General features: G+C 43.3%; 1 protein-coding gene across 3 annotated transcripts in view; it reads right to left on the bottom strand.

Moving 5' to 3' along the window:
* The window catches only part of DIS3L2 (DIS3 like 3'-5' exoribonuclease 2), a 164,643-nt gene that overhangs the window by 114,364 nt on the left and 23,565 nt on the right, over positions 1–26,714 (bottom strand). For all 3 annotated transcript variants that reach the window (XM_042878083.1, XM_042878085.1, XM_042878084.1), the window contains one exon: positions 23,510–23,611. In XM_042878083.1, coding sequence (XP_042734017.1) covers positions 23,510–23,611 — 102 coding nt within the window. The remainder of the gene's footprint in view (positions 1–23,509; positions 23,612–26,714) is intronic.

The raw sequence follows: 26,714 nt of genomic DNA on the forward strand, positions 1-26,714 counted from the left end.
AGTCAGCCAGACACCCTGGGAGGAGCCTTCTGCTGCTCCAGAACTCACCAAAGTCCCCAAAGGAGGTCCTGCTGTGAACATGCGGTAGGAAACCCACAAGAATACAAAACAATCCATCGAGAATTAGGTTTCTGGTGGGATTCCACGGAGGTCTGCAGTTGGCCAAGCATTCACAATAATCTGAAACTGCGTATTAAGTCACTGGTAATAAAACTTGTGGATGACAAAGACTTGCAGAGCAGTCAAGTTCAATTGGTGAAGAAGGCTGATCAGAATTCAGAACGTTTGAGAACAGCCAAAAGAAAACTCAAATATCTCAGAATACGTAGCACATGCCTGTGAATGGGTCTGCCTTGGAAGTTGCTGACTGGAAAGCATGTGGAAGATTTCTAACACAAATGTCAGCACTGGGATCCCTTCTGCTACAAACTGTAAAAGCAATCTTGGCTTTGTAACATCTCAGCAGTGGCAGACAGCAGGCTTGTGCAGTGCATCTCCTCATACCGATACAGCGCAAAAGTCAGAGATGATAGAGTACAACAGCCCTTCGCCTCAAGTCATTGAAAAGCTGACGCAGCACCTCATCAAACCCACAGAATGTGCAAGATTGAAGGATCAGGTCACTTATGCTAACTGCCTTCAGTGAGGTCCAAAGGGGCTCCTCGAGGTGCTACAGAAAGGTGCTGTCAATTTGTCAGCACGTGGAAACAAAGGACAGGGGGCAAAGAAAGAACAGGAAGCACAAAACACAGGAACAGTTCTGAGGAAATAAGATCATCAGCCCAAGTCTATCTCCCGAGACCTGCAAATCAAGGTAAGATGCCTTCCTTCCAAAAAATACATTGCTCAAACAGAAGTTCTGCTTTAGCTATGGACAAGTTATGGTAGAGAGACAAAGTTTGGGGCAGAGCCATTGGTCTTCTCTGGTGCTGAGCTCAGTTAAGCAATAGGTTTGAAAAAGAGAAATAGGTTAAAAGGGGTTATTTTCAAAAGGAAGAAAGGCAGATGAAAACAGGGACTTTAGACCAAATTACCACCTCAGCCTTAAAAAGACCGTTGCTACCACAACACTAACACAAACAACACATTTCATACCAATACAGTGAACACCTGCATCTATTAGTCTCTCAGCGTTTGCCATATTAAACAGGCTTCACTTAAACCTGGTTCCCTCATGTTCACACACGAGGGAGTAGGAGCGAGCCTGGCTAGTGTGAGGATGCTGTCACAGCTCATACATACGTGCTAGAGCCAAGCTACCATAAATATTAACAAGGAAGAGCTTTGCTTCTCCGAAAAGAGCAACCAAACACAGGCTGGCCTGCTCGAGCTCCTCCTTGGCTAAAGAAAGGATGGTACTTCCAATAAGAGAAAAACCACCTGTCTCAGGCACCTTCCCTTCTCTCTGCAATCTCACGTACACCCAGCACTCTGGCAAAGATGACAACTTGGTGCAGATGAGCAGTCTCTGTGGGAGCTGTTATGGTGCTGCTTTTAAAATAACTATAGCGTTAGTGTTAAACTTGCTCTTTTGTGTTTTGTTTTTGTGTGTGCGTTGTGTTTGCTTTTTTTAAGCAATCTTAAATTCTAAGTCACTGGAAACACTTGCTAACAGCCAGCAGGATTGCTATTTTATATTATACAGCACGTTATGGTTTACATTCCAGACACATCGCACTGGACGCAATAATCGTACAAACATCCAAACCAAAAATCTCTCCTCCTGACAAGCAAAGGGTGCTTGCTCCCCAGTGGACTCTGCTGTTCTCAGGTGTCACACAGTTGCAAGAAACCCATCCTGCAGATTCCGAGGAGTAAACTCCACAAGTAGGCAAAGGCTCCATAGAAGCAGCCAGCCCCAGCTGCGCAGGGGAGACAGTACGATTAATTGCTGAGTGTTTTCAGAGCTCTTCACTGCAGGAGGTGAGAGGTGGGAGAGGAACAAATGAAATCTAACGCACGTGTTTTCAAAACAAAATACAGAGGCAAATCTGCAATACATTCATCAAACCTAGCAAATCCCCAAAGCCTTCTCCTGACCTTCCCTCACCAGCATCCTGCATCCTCTCCTCTCAGGCTGCCTCCAGCACCTCAAGTAATTATCAGTCCTGCCTGAAATAAGCAATGAGTCTGGCCACAGGGAGGGAACGATGACCCAAGTAACAGAATTAACTGCAGAAAAACAAAAAGTCATTGCCAAGTAGTCACCTTTTCTCACTACTTTACCCTGTTTCCATCACTCCTGAGCTGTTCTTTCATCTTCTCTCTGCTTCGGTCTGTACTTAAACATCACAGGTTACAGTACGTCCCCTCCAAGTCCTTCTCATACCCCTTGTACAAACACCCAGAGCAACAAGTGGAAAAGCATCAAAAAGGAATATTTTCAAGTCTGACCTTTCTGAATTCTACAGTCAAAACAAGAACTGCCTCCTCCCCACACACCTCCATTCCCTATCTGATCTCTGACCTATCATTTCCCAAAGAGCTCCACGCTCACGTTGCCTGGCCCTTGTCCCATACCTCCGGTCTGCTTCCAAACACATCCAGCAACACCTCATTATCACCAGGCAGGAGCCGCTCTCCTCTGCCCCCATTTCTCCTGAAGTCCCTCCTGCCTCCAGGTCTGCCTCTGGGCTCTCCATCTCTCCCAGTTCTGGCAGTAGCATATACAGCACTGCGATCAGCACCCCACTGCTTTGAGTTCATTTCATCATCCGGTTGTCCTGTAACTCAGTAAATCAGACAGCTCCATCAGCATGCTCCTGATTCTCTTCCAGCTCTGGGCATGAGGGCACCTCACAGCAGCTGTGTGATATTTGGACACGTGGAGGCTGTGAGCATCAAGGAGACGCAGGGCAGCAGAGCATCCCGGGGGCTCGTGGAACACTGCAATCTCCATGGTGGACAAGCCCAACCTGTCCTGGGCCTCCAGTGCACTACAAAGAGCTGTGTATTATTATAGCCAGATCAACAGACTCGTTCCACACTTGCCACTCCAGCTACCACCCCCAGGATCTGGTGCGAGGCTGAAAATGAAGCCTCTATTTTCAGAATGACTACAGCTATGGCTCTGACCTTCCCACACATGTTCTCCAGGAGTCCCCGGAGCAGAAGTGATGCAGCAAACACCTCGCAGCCCACACACGGCTCTCCTGGGCAGCTGTCACATTTAAAGCAGCGATGAATATTTAGCAGTATTATCCCATCCTCTCAAATCTCCCTGGTGAGAATCTCTGACCCCAGGGAGGTGCACAAGATGCAGTTCAGCATCCAACATTTAACATGCAGGAACTGACCTTTTCCTACACTCTCACCCCACGCTCAGGCTCAAAAATCCCATCAGGCACACGCAGTTCCTCCATCTACAAGCAAACCCTTTTCATAAAAGAGGCCCTCCGGGCTGGCAGGCGCCCTGCTGGACCCCAGCACAATGTTCCCTGTACCTTGGGGCTCTGCACTGCCTGCTCCTCACAAGACCTCCCACTTTGGTGCATCTCATGAGCTGTGCAGTGCACTCCAGGCCACAGCAAACTGGAAACGAGAGCGTAATGCACAGGGCCCAGCTCTGAGGTTGCCAGAACATATTGGTTTGAAACATCACAGAAAATATTCGGCTCCATATTTTCAACAGTAGCCAGGAAGAAAATGCATGGAACAATTTTGAGAACTGTTTTTCAGAAGTCATTTAAATCAAATTATGCCCCATCCACACTGGCAGAAAAACCCTCTCTGCTAACTGGAATTGGTTTTCTTTTCTTTGCGTGTGTGTTCTTTTCTTTTTGGTTTAACTTATTTTTTAGAAACTGTCTCCCAGCCATCTTTTTTCTGGTAACGCGGACAGGCGCTGCAACACCACGGGAACGGGTGCCAGGACAAAGCCTATGATGCACAGTCCCTAGAATAAATCACTCATGAGGGGTGGATTAGAGGAGGAGAGCAACGTAAGGTTACATCTTGAAAAGACACGATTCTCTGAAATCGCTGCATTTTCTGCAAACTACTGCAAAAAGCCCTTCAGCATGGAGCTGGTGCAGAGAAGCAGGCAGGCTTCTGGATCGCCTGCGACTTCCAAACAATACCATGAATCAATATCTTTAAAAAGATGTGATTATTACACAGTGCTTGCATGTAATCAGAAAAGAATCTACTTGTGCCGAGTGTATCATTTGAGAGCCTCGATGCCAAGCAAATCCACACCACTGGCTCACACAAACCCAAAGCATCACCCATTAAATGCCTCTTCTTTTTTCTTTCACAATACAACTATGTATTAAAAACATATTTCCTGGAAACAATAATACTTTTTGAAGATATTTTCAGCATTTCACAAGCAGAACAAGCCTGCACCCACACGTGCCCATATGAGGAAAGTGGGCTGACAGCACTAACTGATCAAAACGCGCCCGTGAGGGCTATCCAAGATATTTGCATCTCTATATCTCCTAAGGCCATACAGATTGGAAGCCTTGCTTAGAATCATGTAAAAATGATTCCTTACGTGTCTATGAAAATCTCTCACTGGCGATCAGCACTTGAAGTTATGGAGGCAGGAAACAAACAACTCAGCAGGGAGTTAACACGTCGCAGCTTGCTCCTTAAGTCCCTCATTTTCTCATTTAGCCCTTCTGATTGGGCTCTGAGTGCCAGTTCCCAGGGGTCTCAGCCCCGCACATGTTCTGACACACTTTCAAAGCCCAGAATGGCACACCTGGGACAAAGCACACACTGTTCAGGAAGTTTGCCGGGGCCAAGAAAAGCAATAGAAATTTCCACGGCTAACTCTCATTACTGTTTGCCAATAAGTCTCTTATTATGAAAATCCATAATTGGAAACTGCCATATTGCAGAATAATTTATGGAACTTTTCACAGTATATATGGCCCAGTGGGAGCCTCCTTTGATGTGTTCCATCAGCCCAGGTCTGCTTATTTATTCATACAGCGAAAGAAGAGCATCAGGAACCTAAACAAGTCATTGCTGAAGTGCCACCGAGGTTCCCACTCCAGGAGTGCTTCACATAGTTCCTCGCTTCTCAGCCCCTTCTGTCATTCATCTTCATGGCTGCATTCAGTCAACGGCTTGGCTGCCCCGTCCTTATTTCATTTCATTTTCTGCAGAAACATTCCTGCACATACATTGTCATCAGTGCACTTGGAGGACAAGGCAGCAAAGCACAGCTGCACACTGCCTGCATCCTGCCGTGCTGCCTCCGGTCCATCAGGTGAGCTTGGCAGAACTGCGTGCTACTCCTCCAACCTCTGTCACATCGAGGAAACTGGCACCTCCACCGATTCCTAAAGCAGATTTCAATCACATCAAAACACAGCTCCAGCCAAGAACAACAGCCACCTCCGAAGGCAGCGCGATGCTGTTACGGTGAACTGCACACACACAGCAGCGCTTCCTTCATCGATCCCCACCATTTGGTGTAAAGGCAAAGGATTTCCTCACAGGTGCTGCAGGGGCACCCCAGCCGCCTCTCACGCTGAGAGCTTTCTGTGCCCGAAGTCACTTCTGAAGAGAAGCCAAAAGCACTCCTTCACCCTTTGATATCAGCAAGTTCCAACAGCATCTCACTGCGACACAAAGCACACAGCGCCTGTGGGCAGGAGGAGGGAGCTGCCAGCAGCACGCTTTGCTCCGAGATTCCTGCAAATACACAGCGGGGGGCTTTGGGCTGGAAGGTTTCCACACGAGTGACCTAAAGCTGCTACAGATCCTTTTTCTTTGGGTTTCCCGACTGAGACATCATTTCAGCCAAGCATGCAGACAACTGGGTTTTCAATGCCTAATTAGAAAGATGTCTGCAATCTTTGTCTACCGTCATAGAATCACAGAATGGATGAGCTGGAAGGGACCTTAAAGCCCACGCAGACCCTATCCCTGCCATAGGTTGGCAGAATCCAGCCCTATCTAAGGCACACAACAGGTCCTTTATGGAAAAGCTTAAGGAAAACAATCCTGCCATCTGCTACCAGGACTTCAGGTAAGCCATTCCAACCATCCTATGAACTTCCCAGTGCCTGACACCGTGCTGGGCAGACCTGCTCACTCCTGAAGAGGTTACAGCTGAATTTAACACAGATAGGAAGACAGAAGCCAAGTGTGAGAAGAAGGTTGAAAAGAGCAAAGTGGCTGCAAGATTGTGTGTGGTAAAGCCACAAATATAAATACTCAAACAGTTTTCATAGATCGGAGGTCTTGGGTTGCTCTGTTTCACGGGTGTCAAAGCAAGCACAAGTCAAGGAAAAGCAAATTAAGGCAGATGGGCAGGCAGGTGCCCCAAGACAAAGTGAGGGGATACTTCTCCACTCACTAAATGGGGACAGCATTTGGTTAACGTGCAAACAGGAGGATTACCATTCCCAAATACTTCACACCCAGGTTCAGAGCATTATGTTAGCGTATGGGTTATCAGAAGCGCCAACACAACCACTCACTTTCTGTTAACCTCAAAGAATGTACTGAGGTGCTCACAGCTATACAGATCAGCCTTCCACCACAGGAACTAACATGGTGGAAGGGCTGTGTCAATTTATTTACAACTGATGGTAGCAAGTTTGTAAGTTTCAAACACATTAATAAGAATTATGGACAATTTGGATACCCCCACTCATCTGAAATGAATTCATACTTTGATGACTACATTTGTTTTCTACTTGTGCACTTTTGCCCCGGTCTGAATCAGGGACATGCTGTACTCAGCACCATACAACGCTGCTGCACAGAACTTTTAGGAAGTTTTTATTAAAGATAAAACATTAACAGGAGGGAATAGATGGGAACAATAAGGTTGGGCACAGATTGACTTGGAAAAGAGCCCATCTTACGGAGTTAAAGTGAAATCACTTGAGCTTGCATTTGCACCTGGGGGCCCAAGGTGCAGTAAAGATCCCTCGAACCAAATGGGAGATGCTCAGTATTTTGCTGAGGATGCGTATTGCTGCAGTGTTTTCTCTCCACCTGGTGAAAACAATCAGTAGGACCAGGTTTCCTCCTGAAATGGTGACAGGGAAATGACTGCTGGCATTTGCGTCACAAGGATCTGCTCAAATTACTTGGGGATGAATCTTAACACAAAGCAAGTGCTTCAAGCTAGACGTCTATAGCTCTGCCTGCTTGCGTAAACCTCTAGTAATACGGTATCCCTCATTAAGTTCTGAAACAGTGTTTATTAGAAGGGTAAAATGCATCAGCCTCCTCACCAGGCTCCTCAACTTATTTTCATGACGTCAGTATTCAGGTTTATTTAACCTAGCGAAAATATACATTGATTAAGCTTGGTCTCTGAGCATCTCCTGCAGCATCAGAAAAGTCAGCCAGTAGGAACAGCGAATTCTTGCTCCTTACCTTCAGAACAAGGTTTCCCCCCCACCATGAGCACAGTACAACCCATCCCACCTCTGCAAACAGCAAAGCCTGCAGCAAGCACTCAGAAGTCACCACAAAGCTCACAGCTCTGTAATGCCAGCCACCTTCTGCTGTGCTTTTTCCTGCCTGGCAATGGATGCTGCTCCACCAAAACCTTTCCACAGAGTGAACCAAAAGGTATAATTCAAATTAAAACCGAACACAGGACAAAGAGTTAACACTGGAGGTTTCTGTTCTACATTTCTGTCTCTAACGGGGTATTTCGGTGTGTTTCTCTTCTATGACTTCAACTTCCAGAGGAGCCTGGGCTCTCTTCCTCTCCTTTCATTAAAAAGCCTTATTTAAGCTGAGATTTTGTATACACTTTTTCTGCCAAGAACAAATTTTTACAACTGAGTATTAAGCTCCTTTTAAAAAAATCCAGAAATTTATAATGGAAATACTGACAGTGCCCACGATCACAAGCACAGAAACATGACTGCAATAGGTAGGTCGCATCCCATCCAAAGGCAAAAGTTGGTCGCTCCACCAAATTCCACTTTCATTCTGCAACAATGGCCAGTTATGAGATCAGTAAAAACAGGTGCAAAGAAAAAATAACACTGAAGATTTAAGCAGTGACGATGGCAGTACAAAGCCATTACCTCGGTTACTAAAGCGCAAGATTTTTTTATTATTGTTTTTAAGAAAGTCCTGAACTACTCTGTAACTCATTCCTCCTGGGCAAACTCTTCTCCCAGTGGCCATCACTGGCTAACTTGGCAAATATCTGAATTATGCTTCCAAATTCTAATACCGCAGCCGTTCCCAGAAATGATTAATCCACTGATCTATATTCAGTTTTGTCTATTGTATCTTTTGGCTCAGGGCAGTGAAGCCCACCATGACAAGATGCAGCTCAGACGGCCACACTTAAGCCAGCTCCTCCCTGTTGACAGCCCAAACCTCTGCCTTACAACTGGCCAGGAATCTTCCCCTCCAGATAAACTTTGCTTTCCAGTAAAAAATGCATGGCTGCATACCATCACAACCCACACCTCACAGGCTATGTAGAAGTGCTGACGAGCTGCCTAGCTGGAGTCACTGGAAGAGATGTACCTCCAATAGAATGAACCAGTGCCCACTGTGCAATGCAGTCCTCTTAATATCCTGAACACACTTCCACTTCTCTTCAAAACGCACAGTGAACACTGCAAATGAAATGCAATGGAAAGTAGAAATACAAAAAGAATTATGTGCTTGGTTGTGTTAAAAGGTACAGAGCCAAGTTGCTAACAGGCCATGTGGGCAAAAAGCCACAGCCTCTGCAGTGTCAAGTGTTAACCCCACTCCACACTCCTGCAAAACAAATCTGAGAATGACCAAATTCAGAAGCACAGCTCAATAACATGTGACTGTGAACCAGCCTTGACACCTGCTTATGTCATTAATAAAATATTTAATATATTAAGAGCACTCAGCCTTCAAAAGCGCTTACCAGTGTTGAAATGTGTTAGTCATCCAACAAGAGCTCTCACTTCAACACTGGAAATCATGGAACAAGGATATCAAATCCAACCTCAGCAAGGTAGCCAGCCCAAACAGTGCATCTGGGCTGTGCTACCTGTGAGCATTCCTTTCTAAAAATTACAGCATGCCAATCTTCTCTACTAGAAAGGAGGGAGCCTCTTTCCTTCCGCAGACTAAGAGAGGCAATGACGGTGTCTGCCACCTCACCAGTTAAACAAGCCTGATCAATTCGAAGCTACTTCATCTTGAGTTCAGATCTGCTGAAATCAATGCAATCTTCACTAGATCAATTTTCCCCTCTTAGTAAAAGTTGTTACAGGATGGCATCTACCAACTTTCCTTACTTGGGAGAAATTATTTCAAGATTATCCATAAAAGCAAACTGCAATATAATAAATGTGCAAATTATATGTGTGTATATATAAGCAACTAGTAAAAAGACATTAAAAAAGAAAAACTCAAAGGTCTGCACCCAGAAAAAAGTTGTACCTTTCCATGAAGGCTTCTTGACAGAAAGGAGGTTGTGATGAAGTGGAGGTCAGCCTCTCCTCCCATGTAACCAGAGAAAGCATGAGAGGCAGTGGCCTTAAGTTGCAGCAGGGGAGGTTAGGGTTGGATATTAGGAAAAGAAATCTTCTCAAGAAGGGTGGTGAGGCACTGGCCACGGAGATGGGGAATCACTGTCCCTGGAGGTTTTCAAGAACTGTGGAAGTGCAGCGCTGAGGGACGTGGTAGCTGTGCATGGTGGGGATGGGCTGGTGGTTGGATCTGGTATCTTACAGGTCTTTTCCAACCTTAATCATTCCATGAAACTAGGAAGAAAGTAAATTTGTGTCCGTCACTATAATTTATGCATCATTTAAACAAGCTGTTTTCATACCAACTTCCATCACGTAACTTAAAAGGTTTAAGGGGTATATTCTAGAAACTGCACAGAAGACAGGACTAAATCTCTGCTTCATTGCAGGAAAGCCTGGAAAGCGGCCTCTAGAAACAGTACCACAAGCCTGCAACTCACCAAGTGAGCCTATATTTATGTCATAAAAAGAAAAAAGTTGTCCTTCTATATACATACACCTCTAAGATAAGAAGATTTTCCCCTCAGTGCCAAGCTAGGCACTAAAGTCCTTTGTTATGATTGCTTTTATCACAATGAATCCAAACGCTGTGGATTATTAATCAAATCTTCTGACAGTTCTCCACTAACGAAATACGATGTGCAGCTAACAATGACTCACCACTCACCATTAAGCTGATAGTACAGGAAAGGAAGGAGAAAGTTCCCAGCTCCTATCCAGGCAGTTCACAGCTTTAGGAAACTCCTTTCATTTGCTTTCTCACCAGCAACTCCAGTGTATTTGCTGGCTCTGACAAGGCAAACTTCCTACTTGCTGCTTCTATTCTATCCATAGACAATATTCCATCAAAGACTATTAGTACCCAAAGCATCTAAGTTATTAGGAAAGCTAAGGAGTCATGAAAAGCAATTTAATACTTTCTTCAGTAAAACATTGAGTCCTTCACTTCCTTTGTTTGTTTTTTTAATACCTCAAATTCTCTGCCTTGTTTTGAAAGTTGGACTTGATGATTTTGAAGGTTTTTGCAATCTAAATGATTCTGTGCTCCTATGAAGCAGCTATTTGCCCTGCAAGCTAATTGATTAATTTGTCCATCACAGCATTATCTAGAGAAGGGAACTCTACACACTGCAGTTTGTTTTGGGGCAGCTGGGGATTCAAATTCCACACCCTATTCTCCATTTGGGACCCAAAGTCCCTGCTTGCACTTCCTCAGCCAGGCTACGTGAGGGCCAAAGGACAGATGACACCAAGAGGTTGCACATTAACAATTCATGCTTAAGCAATTCCACCAAGCCGTGGAAGGCTCGCTGCACGCTCTGTGACACAGACACCACTGCATGGCACCGTGGCTCCCAAGGCACGCTGCTGGGGCAGCATGCCCCAAACCTTCGCTTCCATTTCCAACCACTTTTTGGAGTTAATGCTCTTCCTGCACTTTGCAGATGATTAAATGGCTTTTGCAGTCCATGATCCAAAACAAATTAAAAGGGATACAAGTCTGAAAACATCCGGAGATAAGCGTCTGCTTGCAGTGGAACAATGAAACGGCAGGATTTGTCCTGTTAAACACACAAAGGTTATCGATGACCTCCCAGCTCACACCACAGCTCCCTGCTCTGCATCACAGCACCTGTGCAGCTTGCCACGGGCACACACAGCCACCATCACAGGCATCTTCCCTTCAAGAAGCACCTTCAAATCAACTGAGAAGGGCTTCTGAAGAGCGAAGACTACATGCAACGCAAACTTGACTTCAAACCAAGTGCATGATCAAACCTGCTTCCTTGTAAAAACTTAATAGGACTCCACCACAATAAAACTAAGCGAGTTATTCAGTTCTTAGCTCATAATTTTCTTCCTAATTTGACCACTTTGTAAAGTTGCCTTGAAACCTCCCAGAAGTTCTTTCACTGCTTTATGCGCAGTCCTACAAGTGCAATTAAAATGTTCTACCCAAACTTTACCATATAAATGGCTTTTATGAGGTCTTAAAAGAATTTTGCTTTCCGTGCCCAGTGCATTCTGTATACTCGTGTTGTTCAAACCCTTACTTTAGGCAAGTTGAGAACAAAGCTGATAATTCAAAACCTAGATGAAAAACAGTTTCAATCCTTACAGATTTAAGTGCATCTCTCATTTTACCCATGACTTCAGGAGCTGCCCCCGTCAAATTCTACTTCAAATGATACTACAAACAGTTATGAATTTATAACTGAAAGACACAATTTCAACATCAGTAGCTTCAAAACTGTCAATGTCATAAACCACTCAGACAGCAAAACCTACCAGCCCTCAGAATCCACCAGATCTCTAAAAGGAAAACAGAAATTTGCTATGGTTGTTTAAAAGTAGGGGTTGAAGCAAATTAATATACAAAGCTATATGTAGATACACTGTTCTCACCTGTACAAATATTTTGCATCATGTCATATGAAACATATGGATATTGCAACAGAGGCACAGTAAAACAAGCATGTTACAGTCCAGTACAAGAAGTAGTATGTCTCATTTTCATTTAACGGTAAAATACAGAACTTCTAGAAGTCTCAGTTACTCAAGCACATTAGCCAGAAACTTTGTAGGCTACAGTTGCAGGACCTATGCATTTCTTGGGAATTTACACCACTCTTGTTCCTCTCACACAGTCAGAAATTGTCATACAGGTACTACTGTACTCTTGACCCCCAGAGGGAGTGTCTCATTCCTGTGGATCATGCCAACAGCTGCTTAAGATGAGACTTCCCCATCGATCACACTGGAATAGTGACTTGTAGTGCATTTGTATGATTGACTGGGTTCACTTCCAGTGAGCATAAGCTTTTCCAAAGAAACTGCAGAAGTTCAAACACTTCCTCTTGTTTGCTACCCTTGGAATACACATCAAGTTTTTATCCTGAAGTCCTAAGTTACAAAACTGCATTCTAGAAGAAACTTATTTAGTTAAGTCCTTCCATGGGTTCAAAGTGATATGAAACCACTTCAGTGTGCACAATTTGGAAAAAATCACTAAACAGACTCACCGAATTTTGTCCACACAGCATTGGCTTCTAAACAAACCTCTACAGTCAGTTTTCTGCCCAGACCCAAGTTTTACAGTACAGTTGCATTCAATTTTCTAAGCTTGTAACACAGAAAGGTTGACTAAGCCCAACTGTAGCTACAATGCTTACAGAAACGTACATATACTTTCATGTATAATATATTAGAGCATGATTTAAACATTCCTCAGTGATTTTCTTCAAAAAAAAAATCTAATTTGTATTCATTACCTTTTATCAAAGAGACATGAACTTTCTCATTTTAAACTCATTCAGCTAGTCTGGATTTACTTCTGCACAGTAAGAATTCTTGGAAGTATGGGGTGGGAAAATCTCACTGGTTTGGGGCATAACTTTTTCACAACTGTGTATCGCAGTAATTAATGCTGTTTGCAGAAGAGAGCTTTCATCTTTTTATCATGAAGTTTACGCGTATGCGGCCAAAGAAATAAATAAAACTACCCTGGCCGTGTCCCAGGAAGCAACGGAGTTGATGATAACCCAATAGTATTTTTCATTTCAGAGCAGGCAGGATGCCCAATGCCATTCTGACCAATCCTGAAAAAGATCTGAAAGTTTAAAAAGGTGGCAGCAATTAATAAATAACACGTGGCAAATTTAAAACCCCACACTGATGTTTTTCACTGCTGTTTTTAATATCATAATCCTATACTATACATGAAATGTCCAGCCATGAACGCAGCTAGAATCACTGAATCATTATGGTTGGAAAAGATCACTAAGATCGAGTCCAACCCAACCCATTCCCACTCACCATGTACCGCAGTGCCACATTTCCTTAACATCTCCATGGATGGTGACTCCAACACCTCCCTAGACAGCCTGTTTCAGTGCCTTAGCTTGACCCTAAAGATGGTTGAATCAATTAACCTAGGAACATTTCCCAAGCTTTCTTGGTAGACAGGACTTAGGAATCATTGTCTATACCTCCTTCACACCACATCTACTAAGGGAAGGGAATTTCTTTAACAGACAAACAGGCACAGAGCTGCTTAGCAGAGCCAAAGGGTTGATCTCATTCTGGTCAGTCAAGTGACACAGATTCCCCACGCATACAGCTACTTTTGTTGGATATCAGGAGAAATTTCTTCTCAAAAAGAGCAGTGATGTGTTGGAACCTGGCTTCCCAGGGAGGTGGTGGAGTCACCATTGCCAGAGGTCTTCAAGGACTGTGGAGATGTGGCACTGAGGGTCACGGTCAGTGGGGATGAGTTAGATGGTGGTTGAACTTTGTGATCTTAGTGGTCTTTTCCAACCTCAATGATTTTATACAAAGTTAAAGCTGAGGAAGGGTACGACACGTGACATTTAATCCCTGAGGTGGGGTAGGAAGGAGCAACCCCAGCCTGCTGAGCAACAGGAGGTGTTGAGGCAAGTCCGTGAAGACAAAAGGAACAGGATGTAAAATTTCCAAATGAAGAGTATTTGACATATACTTATGGCTTTCTACAGTAATGGATCCCTGGCAGGTAAAACCACAGTGTTTAATCAGAGGGTGATAAGGTTGGGAGCTCCATTTCCTAACAGCACTGCACAGTTCTGTGTGTTTTGTTGTCTGTCATTTTGAACAACGCCCTTCGCTCAAGCGCTGATCCTCAGAACACACGATACATTGTTAGAAGAGATTAGTTTAACTGCAGATTATTATTTTTTTCTGCTTTCACAAAGCACTTACAAGAAATTAATGCTTGGAAACTGGAGCTCTGAAGCACAGGATAACAGTTTATTTACGTTCACAGCAGCTTACCTCCCAAAGTCAACCCTCAGGCCCCAGGTCCATTCCCATGTCAATGAAGTTGGCTGCTACAGTGACGTGCCACTCACTTGTGAACTCACTGAAGTGGCTTTGCTGGAACAGAAGGGCGGACAGCTAAAACTGGCTACAGGACAACACAGAACTCCTTCAGCGATCAAAAGATAATTGGGGAAACAAAATATGAATTTTGATGCACGATTCTGTGAACAGTAGCAAAAAGACCGCCCAAGGTCTCGGTCAGCTCATAGGAAATTACTGTATAGATGGAGACACTGCCCTGACAAGGCCAGCTTTCCCCTCCCAGCCTTTCCTCCATCTGACAGTTGCAGCTGCCACCACACCTACTTTTTGGGCTCCGTTGTAACGCAGTCACTGATAGGAGTCACCCATGGGAAAGTAGCACGGTGGGCCTAGAATGATGTCAGGTGCCATGAAGAACATTTTTCCTTTGCCTCACAAACTTCTGAACCTTACAAGAGGGTAGCCTTCCGCTCCTTGATTTTTTTTCCCCTTCTACTAATGAACTTTAACAATGCATATCCTGCCAGGAAACGTTACCATGCATTAGTGATAAACTATTACAGAAAGAGGTAAACCAAGTTTCCAAGACGCGACTCTAAGCTGATAAACATATTACACCCACAGCTCAACGACTGCGCAGAAAAACAAAAAAAATAAACAGTTCTAAGAGTAGATAACGTAGCGCCAATGCTGTCAAAACATGGCTCTGTGCATGAAGCATAGCTACTGAACTGAACCGGGCTGAACTAACAGCTCTCCATTAAATTTGGGTATCCCTACATGGCTCAGCACAGACCACAGAGATATATATGTATATATCCCTGCCATGAGGGAGCTGGAGGCCTCAGTAAAAGAGATGCATGTAAAATCATAGAACTGCTCAGGTTGGAAAAGATCTTCAAGACCGTCAAGTCCAACTTCAACTTAACCATACTATCCTAATTCTAACAGCCCTCCTAAATCACGCCCCTGAGCATCACATCTAGAAAGGACCTTCATCATCAAGATCAAGTCCAACCTCAACATAGCCATACTACTCTAACAACCCACCACTAAATCATGTCCCTGGGGTACCCATCTAGACAGTTCTTAAACACATTCAGGGATGGCGACTCAACCACCTCCCTGGGGAGCCTTAACAACTCTTTCAGCAAAGAAGCTTTTCCTGATATCCAACCTAAACACAGTGTACAAACAACAGTGGTCAATGCTCATTCCAGCAACAAACAAACAAAAAAAAACAAACAAAGAGAACAAAACCATGAGGATGCCCTAGCTGCAAGGTAATTAGCAAAAGCAGTTGGGATTTCCAAGCACCAACAAGCACCATACAGGATACACGGTTCATGCAGAAACCCAGAAGAGGATGTTTTTCAGACAGAACACAGAATGACGCCTGGGGAATTCTTCACCAGTCACTTTTCACAACCAAAATACAGAAGTGCCAACTCCATTGTGCCAACTCTTCCTTTTCACACTTCCAGAGCTGCTCAACAATTAAGAAATATGTATTTTGGCACTTTCTATTTTAGAATAATTTAGAAAACAGTAAAAATAGGTACTCCATCCCCAGAAAATAATACAACTGAATATGGATGAATATTTAGCACGCTGGAGAGCCTAAAACAAATAAATCACAAAATCATAAAAGATGTAGACCTACTTTTATGAACCAGTTATTGCCTAACTTGTAGAAAACAAAAATAAGCCAATAGAAACAACAATAAAAATAATCAGCAATGCCATTTTCAGCATATTCAGATCAGCAGTGCACCCAGCACTAATTTCCTCGAGTCATTACCAAATCTTTTTAAAAGATTTCCCATGTAGTTGAGACTGGGACAAAAACTGGATAATGCAGATAGAATCTGGGACCTTCAAAACTGCAAACACCAGTTGTCTTATCAGCAAGCACATGTTGAGAAATGATGTCAAGTGCACAGCTACTGAAGCAGTGAGGAATTTGTTGAAAAGATAATCAGGAAGAAGTTTAATTTACCTTCCAGTCTTATGACTTTCAGCTCTTAAACAAGAAGCTGCATTTTAAAAGAATCGCTTGCAATTCTTCAAGATGTTGCAGAAAGAGGTGCTGCCACAGATACAGATTCCAGTGCATTGATTTGCATGTTAATCAGGTTGATGATACTATCAGGCAGCAGCTGAAGTAAGACTTCTTATGTTGGCAGTGTTAAGAAAACCAATCTAGATGCATACAGCACAACAACCTTCCACTGTGTTACTGCACCTAGAATAGATTCGTTCCCAGTTCTTGTGATTTGCCTAGCATTTGCTTCAAAGATTGAGCAGAAGGGAATCCCCCGTCCCCCCCACCATAGCAAATGATGCCATGGAAGTACGACAGGGACGATGGGAGGCCCCAGCCTGGAAGGGCTTAGCTTTGTCTAGACACAAACATGGGATCAGTGCTGGGGAGAAGGCTCACCCATCCCAGCACTTGGCAGCTAGCAACAGACTGATTCTAAACCTACCTGCTAGGTTGGCACAACTTTTCTGAGTTACAAATTACCTTCTGCCCACAAATTTAAGACATTTCATCACTAACGATAAATATCTTCCTTATCTTCAAGAACCAGCTGGTTATTAATGAGGTTCCACATCTTGCCCCACAGAACCTGTAGCAAAAAACTCTCTCACCCCCACACCACCAGCTGCTGCAATCCTTCATTTACATAAATGACCTCTATTTCAGATTCCCTGTCCCTCTGATTTATGGTTTTAAGAAAAAATAGACATGAATTAAGGAAATAAGAGAGACTTAATGAGCCAGCTTAGCAGCTTTGGCCACATGCAAATACTGCAGCCAATCACTGGCAGCCGATAGCAAGAGTAAACATGCCACAGATATGCAGCACTTCTCTTCAGAACCCAGGATGCTATCCGAAACATCTAAGGATGTTCATGATCAACAGCTTTCTGGTGTCATGTTAGCTCTTCATTTCTCCAGATCTCAAATCAAAGGTGCAATCTCCTTAAAAATAACTCTAACTCACTTGGCCTTTTCTTCACAGTATAATATTCATTGTACAAAGCTTAGGCCAGAGAGGACCTACACTACACTATTTAAACTTATTTCTAATCGTGTGGATCTGAAAGAAGCCCAGACTATTGAAAATCTGGACGGTCTTTCAAGGAGCATTTATTAAAAAGTTGTGTGAGTTTAACATGTGTGACATTCCCCAATCCAACACCATCACAACAACAGGTATCTGACCCTCCTTCAGAAGGTGTGGGCTACAAACACTCATGTGATATCATCAAATGTGTCTCCAAACTGGTAAAAAGCAAACAGTTCTAAGAAATACTAATTCCACAGGAAGTAAGGACTAAGTCCAAAATGATAGTGGTTATATAAGAGATTGGATTAAGGATAATCTACAGTGATGTGTGCATATTTACAGAAGACTTGGAAGAACAGTGTTTCAAACAATCATTTGATGAAAAGTTAGTTGTTAAAGGAAACAATTTGCTGTACTAGGTTATATTCATGTGAGCAAGGAGAAAAATGAGCAGTAAAAGAGATCAGGTATTAAATGTTGGCTGGAGTCCTACTCTGAAGTGGGATCCGAGGCCCTCATGAGCACTACCATTCAAGACACAGCTCTTCCAGGAACAGAATGAATTCAGTGGTGCCATTCAGCTTGAAGTCACCCCATCACTAGGGGCTTCTCTGCTGCTATTGCACTGGAGATTTAACAACCAACTGCATGTGATTATTACTACTGACTATTACTCAGTGCTCGACGGTTCACCGAAGGTAACACCTTGCATCTGAGCAGCCAAACCATGATGTAATTCTGTGCCATTAAGGGAGGATGCAGTCAATAATAAGTCACTTACCTTCCTCCCCACCTAAACATTCTGCCTTCTAATATCACTCTCATCCAGCACAGGAAGAGGAAGGATTAGAAGGACACTACCAAAAAACATACCAGGTCTTTCTATTAAAATTCACTAGAAGGACACTACCAAAAAACATACCAGGTCTTTCTATTAAAATTCACTAGAAGGACACTACCAAAAAACATACCAGGTCTTTCTATTAAAATTCACTGCATTAAAACATTAATTCAAGTGATATTTGATTAAGAAGTCATGAAAGCAACATCCAGAAGAAGTAGTTTCATGCCACGTATCTCTCACTGAACTTTTCTTATGTTCTTGGTATTTTTGCTATCAGCCCACAGTCACCATCCCACACCCAGCCCAAGCAGGGAAGGCTCACCAGACCCCACATCGTGGAACAACGCACGGTCACCCAAAGAATGGCACAGTCAGAAAGTACACACACACAGTGAGGCTTCTCCAGCTCCTGCCTATTTGTGTGTGGGCATTTTCTGAGTCACGGAGGGGGTGCACACACCTGTGTGCAGCTCACAGCCCTCTCTACAAAGTGTATAGCAAAACACCAGCTGCCCTTCCTCCCTACAGCATCCATCAAACCCTCACATCTGCTACAGCTCTGCTTTTCTGGACACCTTCCTAGCTGGCTTCCCAGGCTTCCCACTTTACTCCTGGATATCATGAATTCCACTTGAACGCTTTTAACATGCCAAAACACTATTTCAATAATGGCTTCTCCAGAACTTTTTTTTAAATATAATTATTATTATGAATGTAATGTTTCCAAACAACATTCTTGATTGTCAGAATCAAACAGTATTGCTGTGATAACCCTGTAAGAACCCTATCTCCTCCTGCGTTACTGTTATCCTTACATTAGCTGGGAGATTTTGAGAAGAAACTGACTCTCAGAAGAATTTGGTGGAAACGAATCATTATCCACTGGGGCAAACTCAAAGCTAGCATCCCCTCTGGCCAGCCGATGGTTCAGGGGTTCACACCAACAGTTGGAGCTGTGGCTCGCCAGGATGTGTAGCTCTGTTCAAACTATACATGATGGTATTTGTGATGTGTTTGAATCAAATTGTTCCCACTCTGTGTTGGCTTTTTTTTTTTTTTTTTTTTTTTTGTAGTTATGCCAACAGTAGTCACAGCTGGGAAAAGAGAATTGCAGTTTACATCTTCGGTACAGAAAGTGTTTAAATATTTATCTGATACACAGCTCTGAAAGAGGCAGTACTAAGATCTGTTGCTGTGGGTATTGTGTCTGACACCTCTGTAGAACAGAGCGTGTTCTCATAAAAATGACTATTGCTAACATTTTGGCACTTTGTGACCAAAATGCTGAACCTGTCATCCAGCAGCACACACTATACATAAACCACAGCCTCGGCCATGGAGACCTTCTGACAGACCAAACACAGCAGGTAAAGAAATTAGTAGGTTAATCTCTTATTATTATGCTATTATTTAATACACATTATTATTATATATATAGCATACATCATCATTTGAATATATCACTTCTGCGAGAAGATGCAGAGCCAGAGCTCTCTCCTGTAGGTTACGGATTGAACCCCAAAGATCCTTTCAGATAACCTTGAGCAGTGCAAGTCAAATATGCAGCATAAAGTCCTTGTGAGTACTTTTTTCAGAGCAGGACTCTGAAGTTTCAGCCACAGCATGCAAAGCGTGAGACGGTTGTCATGAAAAACATTCCACGTTATAAACCACTATTCTAAAAGCACCAGAGATCGGGCCAGGAATCCAAGCCCTAAATGATATCAAGTGACTTATTATGCTATTTCCTTCAACCAAAGAAATTACATCTCGCAAGAAAAACCAAAACAGCTATCTGAAATTGAACAAATTCTATCTGGCAATTAAGCAGAAGGTAAAAGAGCAAAGAGAGGCTGCAAGGAAAGATGTGTTGGGTTTATCCTTTATACTGACACGCTGCTTCCCTCCCTGACAAGCTTGAGAAATATTGCTGTAATCATCGTATCATTATTTTTTTTGCCTTCCAGTAATTATGTCACTGTATAATTGAAGCTCCTGAAATTGATGTAAGCACAAGTCCATAAAACATAATAAAACCCACGGCTGGAACTTAAAGTAGTGAAAATCAGTCAAGAAATAAAAGCGCTGTTTTTCTTCCTTATCAGAATAATTGACAAGGTCTGAGGTAAGTTCTCCATCACTGGTTATCTTTTATCATGACGTTCTTCCACAAAATCAAGGCACAGACTCAGGGAAGCCCTACAGCCCGAATGAGGAGGGGGACAGTCAAACTGACTGCGATGATACTCTGACTTCATTCGCTAAGAGTAGGTTAAGTACCTGGAAAAACAGTCTAAGTCAAATACCTTACTTTGCAACAGCTAAATATTTGAAAGTTACCATAGTACCTCAGTATTCCCAAGATGTAACACAAGAGGACAGGAGAGGAACTTCTGAAATACAGCCTCCAAATGTGGTCACAGCAACGCCAGCCGCTCTGCCCTGGCAGAGAGACAGCGGCTACCTTCCACTGCAGCACAAGATAACAAAAATCCCAGGACACAAAGTCTCTCCTTCAGTTCCCTATCGAATTATTTGGCTCTTGATCCGAGCCAATAGCAAGCACAGAAATATGAACTGACAAACTGACCATCCCTGATCAGTGAGCAGCTCTCGCAGAGGATGTGTGACCAGGCAGAAAAAGCCCAGCAAGGACCACAGCACTCATCCAACCTCTCAGTGCACAAGCTGGGAAGGACATGATGCTGAGAAACTCAAGCCTGATCAATTTCCCACCACTGAGCCAGGGAGTGGATGGCTGGAGGAAGAAAAAATGGTGCTTTGCCTCTCAAAGAAGGTATTACATAAAGCGTCCAGAATATTTAGACGTTCCCATATGTTTCACTGTGACAATGGAACCTGTGGATAAGGCATCAATACCACAGGCACAGCAGAACGCAGTGCACCCCTGAAGAAACCTCTCTTCAGACAGACAGGATGAGCAGGGCGCTCGATGTGCTGAAGGCACGGCTCCATCAGCAGCATTACCTTCTGCAGGATACAGCAAAAAAATCCTTCTGCTGGATACACCAGCAAAAAAGGCAGCTCAGCTCCCTGCAGAACGCAGACTAATGGGTTGGGATGGTGAACATAAAGACGATCAGCCCACACATCTCCATCCTAACAAACTGATATGTACAGAGCCCTGTAAAGTCTCCTCCGAGAGCATCAGTTATACCACCCGTCTGATTTACATTTTTCAAGGAAATAATTGAAGTTGTTCAGCTTGCTCCAAAGGCCCAATGGGAAGGAGAAAATCCTCAAGATACCTATGTGGCAGCTTTGCAGCAGCATGAGACTAAACAAATGGAAAAACCTAAAATAGCTTGCGACAGTTTATCATTAATCAGTAGGAATTACTTGGCAGAATTCAGTATCTTTCAGTGCAACTTCATGGCACCTTTCCCAAAGAACTAATACAAACACGAGCACATAGCAAGAGATTCAGGGAATAGGGGAAAAGGGATGTCATCGCTGAGTAAGTTGCTGATGGCAAGAAACAAAAAATAACACTACATAGGGCAGCACCTGTGTGGCTGAAAAACATGACTGGCATGTTCCAGCTAATTCACTTGGCAAGCTTAAATTCACCACAGAAGGATCATAATCGTACTACAAAACACTGAAGCCTTCTGAACTGCCTCCTTGCAGTCAGACACCATTTCTTCAGCAATTTTATTTATTTCAGCATTTGCCCAGAATAGAGAAAATACTCAAAACCTTCCTCTTATAAAACTGCTCACCTATTCACAAAAGACCATTAGTGTAGAACATACGAAGGTATGAGGATAAGTAAGACAGGCATTATCTTTGTTTAGAGCCAGTGATAAAACTGTGAAACTACAAAACTGCCAACCCAGGCAACCTGCACCAGGCCTACAAAGAAGCCCTTGTGCTGGCAGGTTTTGGCAAGGGATCTAAGCACCAAACTATTCCATTTTTCTATATGAAACTATACGAACTATATGAAATAGTCTAATACTAAACGCAATTTACTCACAGGGTGTGTAAAGTGTGTACAATGATCCAAACTTACAGCAGTCAGCACAACTTTCCTGAACTCTGATTTGGACTCTCCAATAGCTACCAAAGAACTTTTGCTTCAACCTTCAGTATCGGTTCTCAGAGGCTGCATGGACTGCAGCAGATGCCTTGACTGTATATGGATATATGTATAATGTTTTAGTCCCCACTTATGATGATCTGTTGCATAAGACAGCTTTGCAGTTACATGTGCCAATATACACATAGCTCATTTACTCACTTCATGCAGATTTAAAAGGAAGAGACACGTTCTAATGCATTTCAAACCATCACTCCAATTGTTATTGTTTAAGATAAGAAGTTCCATAAATGACCAGACTGAAAACCTTGCATTTGCATGTCTAAAATCACACAACCTCAGACAAAGAAAGTAGCTAGAATCCGTAAAAAGAACCAGGCCAAAACAGTCCAGAACAGTTCCCACCCTGCTGGAATCACCCTCATTACTTTTGTCCAAACAATACACCTTCATATTCTTAAGAAGAATTTGAAAACTATGAGTGTGGGAAACAAACTGTAGCAGTGCTGTCATGCTCACACATACAAACCCAAGTTATGAGTGCTGACTGTATCTTAACATTTCCCACAGTTTACATCTCTAGAAGAGAAAGAACTTTTCTTGCATAAAAGTTTTAAAGATAAATCTGCAAACAAAATAAAATTGTTCTGATGTTTGAAAAGAACTGACTTTGATTAGTGAAAGAAAAAAAAATAATACAGAGAGGGCTTCGTGGCCATTACAATGCAAAACAGATTATCTCACATTTGCATTGCTCTGGTTGCTTCACACATTCCTCAATCATGTGAGGATGGCTATTACTACAAAATCTGGAGCTGTGTCAGAATGAGCTTTCCATGGACGGAGGACGCACAAAGTAGAAAGGGTTCATCATTACGAAAGCTCTGTGAAATAACAACAACAGTTGCAAATACCCTATCAGAGCTGTCCAGTTCCACAGCACGAAGACCAGATATCAAAAGTAACCTCTAACAACTGCACTTTGAATCAGCCTTGTCATCAGACTTCACACAGCGGTAACAAAGTTCACTCCATGCAAAGAGTAATGTTTCAACATTTCAGGTATTGCTCCTTCCAGGCACTGTAATAGATAAATATTTTAATCCACAGCAGTGCAAACTGCAGTTTAACTACTCTGATTTGTAGGAAATTCTCTGCTTAGGCCCTAACTTCAGTGAAGAAAAAAAGCAGTAAGATCTTTCTGTCATATCACAAACACTGAACTGACCTTCCATTGCTCCCTGGGAAGCAGTCTCACCACCACGATGTCACCATTCAGGGCTCTGTTGCGAGCAACCACTCCATCAATAAAGATATCGCGAGTCCCATCCTGGACAAAGAGGAAGAAAAAAAAATCAACGTTGGACCAAAGCGTATTAAGTTACAGTTGTTATGAGGTTTAAAACGCTGTCATCAACAAGGCACACCCGAGTGAGACAAACATCCTGCAGTCGAGCACAGGAGCAAAATGGATTCACCACATGCCCTTCAATATGCAACATCTTTCAGCAAATAAGCTCTTTGTGCTGTGCATGTGCCAGCACAGTAGTTGCACAGTATTTATCCAAGGCAGAGTCAAGCTCTCCAAGTATATTGTCTGCAAACTCTGCTCAGTTCCTCTGCAGTTACTCTTAGGAATGGGTAGAGAGCTCTCCGCAGCCACAGCTCTCCATGTATTCAGTTCCCAGTTGAAGCACCACAAAAGCTGTTGTTCAGATCACGTTTACAAGGCAGTCTCTGCAAAGTGCCCTGCGCAGAGCTGCCTGCTGCTGTCCTGCAGGAGGTGGGAAAGCAGGGCCAAGGGACCAGCGAGGCAGCCTGCGGAGGTGGCCTGGACAGAGGCTGGGGATGCAGTTCCTCTGAATGAAGAAACACGGTATATCCCACATTTGGCACAACCAATGTTAGAACAAATTCAGAAAGAAATGGGGACTACAGAAGCCAACTGTACGTTGCTGTACAGAAGCAAGCATGAGTATCATCTGCTGAAGCAGACGTGTTAGGACATCTTTTCTCAATACTCTTTGTTAACATCCTTGCACAAGAGCTTCTACTAATTGCAGACACTACAATCATGCACCCCAGACACGTTTGGCATTCTGCTAATCTAGATTTGGAGCAGATTTTCTTAATGGGGTGAATAAAGACAAAGTTTTCTGAAGATGCCAACGCAGATGTTTTAGTTTTAAGGTATTGCCAATTTTGTCCCTATTTTTGTCTAATTAGCTATAGCACTCTTGCTGCTTTCATTTCTATCCTCTCACAATTTATATTCTTCATATACCATGAACGCATGAAGGCAACAAACAACGTGAGCATTTAGTTTCAAGGTGAGCAGTGAGCAGACTTTTCCAACAGAGAGCTATCCTGTCATTTTGAAGTAGACACACACAAAAAAGAGGACGAGTTTCTTTAGAGCAAAACTTCATTGTCTTTCAATGAAAAGACTGCCTCACAGAAGTTAAACTCTCACTCACAACGTTAGTGGCTTCTCAGATACGCGCTCCCGAATCTCAAGTGCTCGAGTAAATCCAATCAGAACTACCAGCACAATCAGCCTCCAAGAAAAACTTTTTATAACCTGAAAACACGAGGCCTTAATATCACATAAATATCCTACTCTGCTTAGATACCAAAACAATGAAACGACAGAACCCTGCCGTGATGTGAAACCAAGGCTGTCCTCCAAGAGACCAAATTACTCTTAGAAAGAAAAGCAGCAGCAGCAGCTCAACAGCTGCGTGAAAGCTGCCTCCCATGACAAGATGCAGAAAAATTGCAGAGCCTCTTGGACCAACATAATTCAAATTGGAAGCTGTTCTTTTCAAAAAGCCAGATTTTTTACACATGGTCTTTTTCCTCATTCCTCCCCACCCTCTGCCTTCTGCCCAACCTCCTCACCTAAATCCACCACTTCATCAGAGTCATTTATTAAAGAAAATGCCCTTTTTTTTTGGTTGTCTGTACACGCAGCTGCTCTGTGCTGTGAGACACAGGCTGGCATTCAGGACAATTTGTTTATTCTGCACTTTTCTCCTGTCTTCCTTCTCCCCAAGGTTTTTAAGAGAAAGGCTCTGGGCCTTGCAACAAAGAGACAGACAGAACATGCACAGCAAGAAACACGCTGGGACTTCTGGTGTTAAAAGGTGAACAGCTGTTGCATTTGAACATCCATTGGCATTTGAAGCTGTAGCCAAGTGAGAGCTGCAAGCAGAGAGGCTGGTGCCCTAGCCAGCAGCAGAGGACATGGGGTGATTCTTCACAGCTGTAGCTCTTGCAGCATCTGGTAATGATGGGAAGCCCTGCAGAACACTAAGGCTGCAAACCCTCCTGCTACCCTCAATGGCAAATACAGTTACATGAAAGAGAAGTTCTTAAAGCATCTGTCAGAGCAAGAACAGTCCCACACCAGATCCATCTTCACCCAGGTGCTAATTCTGCTTGATACTAAGGAAAAAAATGGTTCTAGGATTCAGCCTCACAAGGGAAAGCAAAGTAGAAAGGTAAATAAGATAACCTCAGCTAACCCTCCTTTGCAGAGCAGCAAGCAGTATACTGCACAAGACACCAGGGATGATTAGAGGTAGAGCTTCACATCTGTTGAAACTCGCGTCAGTAGCTGGATTTTACATGTAACCTTGTATTTTGTAACTTCCAAGAAGAAAGGAATCACAGTTCCTTTCTCCCTTACAAGTTCAGTGTTACTTTACTGAGGTACCAGAGAGCTATTCCATACTTCTTCCTCTAATTCATAGCAAGAACCCACTTCATGCACCCTGAGCTTCAACCACGTCAGCCTCCTGCAATACAGAGGGCTGTGAAACATCATCTGCAATGAATAAAGTGAACTGACACTGCACACATTTCAAGGCTTTCAATCCAAGCTTCAACACATCACTGCTGTCAGTAGCAGGGACAAGAGTGTCAGCATTTCACTGCCTATCCCCTACAGCTACCAAACATTTCAATATGAAACTCTCTCACTGATAGTAACATTTTGGCCAAGTCAGACCCAGATAAAAAGCTTTAGCTGTACCATCTGTGAGGTCACCTTCCCAATTGGAAGTACTTTTAATTGCAAGAGCCCCTCTTTTGGGTGCACATAAAGAAAGAAGGGAGAAAAGGCACAAAGCAGTCCCACGTGACAGAAGCACATCCCAAGCCAACCAATATCCAGCTAGTGCAAAAGCGGGCACATGAAAAGGAATCATGCGTATTATTTCTGGAATGATTTTTCAAATTAGCTCATGCAGCAGATCGAGAAAGGAGAGCGTATTTGTTTAGGGAAGATTAACTTAAATCAGTGGAAAATCTATAAAACCTCTGTAGCCATGAACCAGGGGTTTACAATTACGCTATGTGGTGGTCCTCAAACCTGAGTTCAGCTGGCTTCTGTGGGACCCAGCAGTATCCCCAGCTTCAGCAGAAGCAAA

Source organism: Lagopus leucura, unplaced genomic scaffold, assembly GCF_019238085.1.
Source record: "Lagopus leucura isolate 7727_CA_CO unplaced genomic scaffold, USGS_WTPT01 Super-Scaffold_100021, whole genome shotgun sequence".
In the NCBI taxonomy this organism is placed as follows: domain Eukaryota; kingdom Metazoa; phylum Chordata; class Aves; order Galliformes; family Phasianidae; genus Lagopus; species Lagopus leucura.